Consider the following 7080-nt stretch of genomic DNA (forward strand, 5'->3'; position numbering starts at 1 on the left):
TTTTACAAAAATGAAAATTTTTATCATGATTTTTTGGGATGTTACAGTTTTTGAGATGTAATCCGATTTACACGAAAGTACCTGAAGTGATTCGTTTCCAATTAGTTTATCTAGTTAGTTTACTTATTTATTACTTGAGATTTTATAATCAAAATCCCCCTTTTTACTGCTTCCTTTTTATTTAGTATAACCTATAATTAAAATTTATAATGTTGATTTACTATCATTACCCTTGAGTTCGAAACCCTTGTTTTTCAGAACTATATTATACTCGATCAAGTTCACTGCCTGTAAGGTGTTGGTTTAGATGTGATAGACTAAGAATTATAAATGTAAAACTAGTGAATTAAATTAAACGCCGGTGAGGTTTGCCTCCTCACCGCGGTTCTTTTCCGAGCACTCCGATGCATAATGACCAAAATTCTCACATTTTAAGCGGTTTACTTTGCTTTTATCCTTTTTGTGGTCATTCTATTTTGCATTAGTTTCACGGCCACCTCCTCGGCTAAACCCTCATCCTCGGCCTCTTCGTTGGCCTTGGCTACCACGACTATCTCTATCCTTTGAGGTGTTTGACGAGCTCCCCGCATTCTGGTTTCTTGTATTGTGATGCCTACTTGACATGTGTAACCAACAAGGAAGGTTCGTCTCCTTGTTCTCCAAAACCTCGAAGCTCCTCTTAATGGGTTTTTAAATGACCCACAACCTCTTCTACAATCATGTTCTGTAAGCCTCCAAATTGTTCCGTAGATGTTACGATTTGCATAAATCGTAATGACACGGCTCGAAGAAATTTCTTTACCACCACAACTTCCTTAGTTTTTTCGCTTAGAGATCGAATATCGGTCACAATGCTATTTAATCTCGTAAAAAATCATCCACCAATTCACTGTCTTTCATCGGATAACCTCGAAGTCACTTCTCAAGGTTTGTACTTTTGCCTCTTTTACCTGATCGGCGCCTATGTGCATCACTTTAAGCGTTTCCCATGCTTCTTTAGTTGTGTCATTCTCAGATAACATAAGTAACACATCCTCCAGAATTGCTTGATAGATAGCAACTAGAGTCATTAGATATTTCTGTTCTGCTACATCTTTATTTTGAATTACATGCCACACTCCTTGTGCTTGCAAATTCACTCGCATCTTTATAGCCTACATCGAGTAATTTAACTTCGTAAGCAACGAATAATGTAGCGTAACACTATTGTTCTTCTCGGATTTTTGAACATCTTCACCTTTATCTGCTATCAGTAACCTTGACATATACTTCGACATACAATAAGTACGCTCTAATACAACTTGTTGAAAATTAATGATCTAATTGCATACAATATTAAAGGTGAAAGGAAAATGACTTACAAGCCCAGAAGTTCCAAACCGTTCAAAAAACCTCAATCATATTTTGTTTGTTCAAGAAAACTCAATGAACTTAACCTTTTGTCTAAAAAAGCGTAACGGAGTTTCCAAACCGTTCAAAAACCCCAATCATGTTTTGTCTGTTCAAAAGATTAAGTTCGTTGGTTTTTTTGAACAGACAAAACATGATTGGGGTTTTTTGAATGGTTCGGAAACTTCGTTGGTCTGAAAAGTCATTTCCCGATATGGTAATAAGTCACGTCATCTGTTTCTCTTTTTTGACTTCCATAGAATTGAACAAAAGTATAACTTAGTTGGGTTTTTTTAGACAAAATGTTAAGTTTGTTGAGTTTTCTTGAACAAACAAAACATAATTAGGGTTTTTTGAATGATTTAGAAACTTCGTTGGTCTCGTAAGTCATTTTCCTTAAAGGTGAATTATTGTTCAAACGTGCAAGTGTCAAAAATACTCGAGTTTTTTTTAAAAAGAAACAGACGGTTACAATGTTGAATACAAGACATAGTTAAACAACATTCATATTTATAGCCTAAAATTACTAATATATTATAATAAAAATAATCCAAGAAAAATTAACTTAAACATATCTACTATTTCTATTAAAATAATAGTCAATAACATTGTCATTTGCTTTACAATTGACAAATAACTTGAAAAATGTTTAAAACAATTAATGTATCCAACAATTATTTATTAAAAAAAACTATCAAGGAAAGAAAAGGTTATTCTTTCTTTTCTATCATTCCAAAACTATCATATCCTTCCGATGTTTAACAAGAAAAAAAAATCCAGCAATTCCTTTATTATTATTATTATTTTTATTATATTATTATTATTATTATTATACATGCAGTTTAATATCACACTGAATGATCAACAACAATTACCATCCATCTGATGAAGTAACACGTTCATATGTGCATGATTGATTAACAACGTACCTACAATGTCTAAATGTAAAAAAGAGAACACATTATGATTAAATATTGTAAACTTATTGTATATGATTATTAATTAATCATATCTTTATATTTACAAAATTTCAACAGTTATATATTGAACAAAAAAAAAACGTACATTTAATATATAAAAAGATATCTATGAACACATCCATCATACAAAAATGTAATTGATTTCAAATGCTTTATTTATTAAATTATATATGCACCCGTAAGTGGTGTCACTCCATGATAACGCAAGTCTCCCATATTTTCTTTAGATAAAGTGGCTGCATTTAAGTGGTCTACCATGTGCATCATGGAATTCATGCCGCCTAGTACTTGTCGCACAGGTAAATTCCACTTCCATTTTACTTTCATGAAGGTGTGCGATTCCAAATGTTAATTTGTAAGATCTTGAAAAAAAATTGCCACCGTCGGCCAGACATTTCTTGAAACCAAAAAGGAAAGAAAAATGGTTTAACCTATTTTTTGTAAAATTACATGCAGTAATTACTATATATATTAATTAACCCACAATTTCTACAGTTCAAAAACAACTAAAAATCAAGAAAAAAGCAAAACTTGAACTCAAATTCTTCGATCTGTTATATATTTACCATGATCCACCTCCTAATCCTCCACTACCTGTACCCCAATACCCACTTGAAGATTCTCCTTGCCCTCTAGTTGCCTCAAGCAAGTCACTATTTGATGTTGAAATAGGCTTCAGATCTTCAAAGGGAAATAATACCCTAGCATTTGCACTTGTACCAGCCGTTGTGGTGATAGTACTCATGGTGCCTTGATGATTAGATACCCCACTACCTCCTCCTTGTGGATGATGGTGATAATTACCTCCACCATTTTCAAATCCATCAAGAGAAAAATTCAAACCTGCAGGAGAATGCATGATCATGGTGTTTGGTAATGAGTTCATCATCACCTCTCTGGGATCAGCAAATCCACTTTTCAAGAATTCGATGGCTGAGAACTGAGTACTGGAGGTGCTTGTGGTATTTGGATTGAATGGCAAGCTACCAAATTGAAGAGAAATGTTTGTGTAACCTAGGTTTAGGTCTTGACCACCTTGACCTTGACTACCTATACCTTGACCTAGGATCATAGTCTTGCTAGGGTTTTGTGTGATCATGCTTTGTGCTGGTGGGGCCATCATCATCTGGTGCTGATTTTTAGATATCGAAGCTGCTACTGCTGCTGCAGATGGTACTGATGATGATGACGATGATGACGATCGCTTGTTCCTCCGTGAACCACCGCCAACCGGAACGTTTCTTAGAGATCCACCTTCGGTCCAGTACCTTCTACAAGTCTTGCAAAAGTATCTTGGCTGAGAGAGGCTGTAATTGTTGTAGTAACAAAACTTTGTGTGTGCTGAATTGCACCTTGGACAATTCAAAGCTTGTGGCTTTTGTGGTCTAATACTTTTCTTTTCTTCCATGGATTTCACCACTCCCAATCCCTGAAAAGTTGAAAAAGAAAAAGAAAAGGAGGAACACATGACTCCATGCTATCAAATCCAAATCAGTTTGTCTCAAAAAGAAAGCTTTTTTAGGTCAACTTTTTTGAGTGAGGAGGGAATTTAAAAGGGAAAGTAAAGAAAGTGTAGTAAGTACTTTCAAGAACAATATTATGAGATATGTAATACAGACAAACACAACTCAAAGATTTGGGTTTAATTAGTGGTTGAACAACAACATGGTACACCATCATCTCTTTTAAAAGTGCAAAAAACTAAACCTAGCCATCATCAAAAGCAAGAAACAAATAAAACCCTAGTTAGAAAGTTAAAAATCAAGACTGACAGACAGACATATGCATGGTCTTTATATATATATAATTGAACTGAGATTAGGTTACCTCCGACCACTGAGCAGCATCCATTAGATGATCTCAAGAAAAGGGAAAGTTCGTGGAGATGTTGAGAGAGAATGAGAAAAAGGAGACTACAGACACCCACCCACTTTTGGAGGGATTGGAGGTGGTCATAACTCATAAAGCAAAGCAACACACTGGAAGGAGGTGCGGGTTGGCTCGCTCAACTCACTTAGCTACCTTATTTATTTATTTATTTATTTTGGGAGGGGCATCTTTGTCTTCACCCACTATTTTCTAAAAAAACCGTTACACCTTTGTAAAAATTGCCTATTAAACTATTGTAATGTTATACTTTTTAAACAGTCTTTTTTTAACAGTGACATATATAACTTTATGTCTCTTAAAACAAGAAATTATGGCTTTGTAAAATAATGTCAATTAAACCAATATTGTTTTATTTATTCTACGTAAAACTGTGTAAAGAGTTACATGAACTCTTTTTTTTTTTTTTTTTTTTTTTTTCATTTTGCAAATAAGTTATTATGTTTGAAGAGAATCTTGTGACGTTTAGTTCCATATCATTGTTATAAACTTCTTTTAAGTTGTAGAGATTTTCGTATGGTTATTATTTAGACATTAAGTCATACATTATAATTAATGCTTATTTACTATGAATATTATAAAGATTTTTTTTTTAAATTTCAAATTAAATAACAGCCAAATGATTTGAGTCAATAATTTTGAGAATAAAAGTAAATTAACAGAATCTTTGTTAAAGTGATTTTGTATGTGAGTGGAATTTTGCAGGTATGCAAAGTGGAGTGTTTTATATTCTCTGTTTGTGACTTGGAGAAAGTAATGCTTGTCCGCTTCATGCAACATCTTTTCACTCATTCTTCATTATGCTTTCTTGTGACATGAAGGGACATGCAAAATTATTATTTTTTTCCAAAGAAAGACAAAAACAGGTAATTAAGCAACTTATATGCTCATATCACTAACGATTATTACTTGAAACGTACGAGTCAGAATCAGATGAAAAATCACTGATCTTTTCATCAATGTATACGTGATCAAATTTGACAATTGGAGAAAAACCAATAGCTAGGTATGTTCGTCCTCTTTTGATATCAGTAATTAATAGAGATTTATAAGAATTGAAGTATAAAATCATCGATAAAAGAACTTTGTCCTCCCCAAATGAAAATTATGATCAACCCAAAATTTCCATCAATCCTTTAAGTTTTTTGGGTTCCATTATTGGAGGAACACTGGTACATTCATGTTATTTACATGCATAGTTTTTTCTTTGAATAAAAAAATGCTTCACTAGCTACAAAAATGTAGAGCTCCTATTACAGTTACTCTTAAGAAGTTAGTTACAAATGTTATTGTCTCTTATAGACTCATGGGCATTTTAGTCATTTCTGTATTATTACTTGTTACGGTTAGTTTTAGACAGATCATTGTATATAAATAGTCTCTTTCAGTTCATTTGTAACTTAATGAATTCAATCAATGAAAGAATGATTAAAATTTCTCTCTCTTGATCTTAACATGGTATCAGATTCAGTTCTCGATCTTTCTTATTGAATTGATTTTTTTTGAAATCGTTTTTTCATCGTCATTTGTTCAATTCGTCATTTCTTTTCTCAATTCAATCAGAATGTCTCAATCAAATCCTGCCAATTCTTCAATTCTTGATAAAATCCAGTATGTACTTCCTTAATTCTTCTGACAATCCAAATTCTCTTTTGGTAACATCTGTATTCAATGACATTGGTTTTCATTCATGGAAGCGATCAATGACGATTACTTTAGATGTGAAAACCAAAATCGGATTTGTAGATGGATCAATTTGCAACCTCTTTCATATGATTCATCGTATTCCAATTGGTTTCGAGCTAATTCAATGGTGATAAGTTGGCTCCTAAATTCTGTATACGAATTGCAGAGAGCTTACTCTTCCTTCAAACTGCAAAAGATATATTGATTGAACTAAATCATCGTTATGAACAAGCCGATGGTGCTTTACTCTATCAGATTCAACAACAGTTGTACTCTATGTCACAAGGATCTGAAGATTTTTCGACTTATTTCACCAAATTGAGTAAAATTTGGGATGAATTAAGAATCGTTCAAGCAATTCCACCTTGCTCTTGCACGTCTGCTGTTACAATTCACAAGTTCTTAGAAGATCAAAGACTCATTCAACTTTTGATGGGACTTAATGAGTCTTATAAAATTCTTCGTGGTCATACAATAATGATGAATCCATTACTAACTGCGTCCACAGTTTATTCAATGATGGTTCAAGAAGAGAGACAAAGAGGTATTATTGCATCTTCCTCTTTCAATTCAGATGTTGTTGCTATGCATATTTCAAATGAATCTTCCATATCCAAGAAACAACTCTTTTGTAATCATTGTAAGAAGTCTAGCCACATAAAAGCTCAGTGTTACAGGCTGGTTGGATTCCCTGCAAACTTCAAATTCACAAAATCCAAAAGAGAAGATCCTAAAGCTACAATTTAAAATGTCACCACCATGCATACTCCTTCTATTTCACCAGAACAATATGAACATTTGCTTTAACTATTGAGTACTAACACTATTACTCAATCATCACCAGTCAATCAGTTTTATCTCTCAATCATAGAAGGTTCTATGAACAATAAAGGTAAAAACTTTTCATTCAACGCATTTGCTGCAAATGTTTACAATTCTTCTTCTTTATTAACTCATGGTGAATCATGGATCATTGACACTGGTGCAACTAATCACATATGTTCTAATCGTTCTATTTTCCTATCCATGACCAATTACTTCAGCGAATTCATATTAGTCTTCCTGATGGTCATTCTACTCCTGTTACTTTCATTGGTGATGTAAGACTTCATGAAAACATCATTCTTCATGGTGTTTT

The 7080-nt window shown here is 33.2% G+C and overlaps 2 protein-coding genes across 2 annotated transcripts; one reads left to right on the forward strand and one right to left on the reverse strand.

Annotated features, from left to right (window-relative positions):
- Positions 1-2433: 2433 nt before the first annotated feature.
- LOC145133871 (uncharacterized) lies at positions 2434-4374 on the reverse strand. Its single transcript, XM_079068827.1, has 2 exons — positions 4197-4374; positions 2434-3798 (listed from the first exon to the last, which is right to left on the reverse strand). Exons 1-2 carry the CDS (start codon positions 4218-4220, stop codon positions 2932-2934), a joined length of 891 nt encoding a protein of 296 aa, XP_078924953.1. The 5' UTR covers positions 4221-4374; the 3' UTR covers positions 2434-2931.
- A 1585-nt stretch (positions 4375-5959) lies between these two features.
- Positions 5960-6689, forward strand: LOC145130062 (uncharacterized). Its single transcript, XM_079064910.1, has 2 exons — positions 5960-6038; positions 6109-6689. The coding sequence occupies exons 1-2, from the start codon at positions 5960-5962 to the stop codon at positions 6687-6689; spliced, it is 660 nt and encodes a 219-aa protein (XP_078921036.1).
- The last annotated feature ends 391 nt before the right edge of the window (positions 6690-7080 follow it).

This window comes from Lactuca virosa, chromosome 8 (genome assembly GCF_052849685.1).
Source record: "Lactuca virosa cultivar CGN04683 chromosome 8, Lactuca_virosa_CGN04683_v6, whole genome shotgun sequence".
Taxonomy (NCBI): Eukaryota; Viridiplantae; Streptophyta; class Magnoliopsida; order Asterales; family Asteraceae; genus Lactuca; species Lactuca virosa.

Bases quoted from the DNA above. Each gene is read 5' to 3' on its own strand.
- LOC145133871 (XM_079068827.1), bottom strand. From the start codon at position 4,220: ATGGATGCTGCTCAGTGGTCGGAG. The intron at 3,799-4,196 runs GTAACCTAATCT...TCAACTTTTCAG, and splicing joins ATGCTGCTCAGTGGTCGGAG to GGATTGGGAGTGGTGAAATC.
- LOC145130062 (XM_079064910.1), top strand. From the start codon at position 5,960: ATGACGATTACTTTAGATGTGAAAACCAAAATCGGATTTGTAGATGGA. The intron at 6,039-6,108 runs GTATTCCAATTG...TACGAATTGCAG, and splicing joins CCTCTTTCATATGATTCATC to AGAGCTTACTCTTCCTTCAA.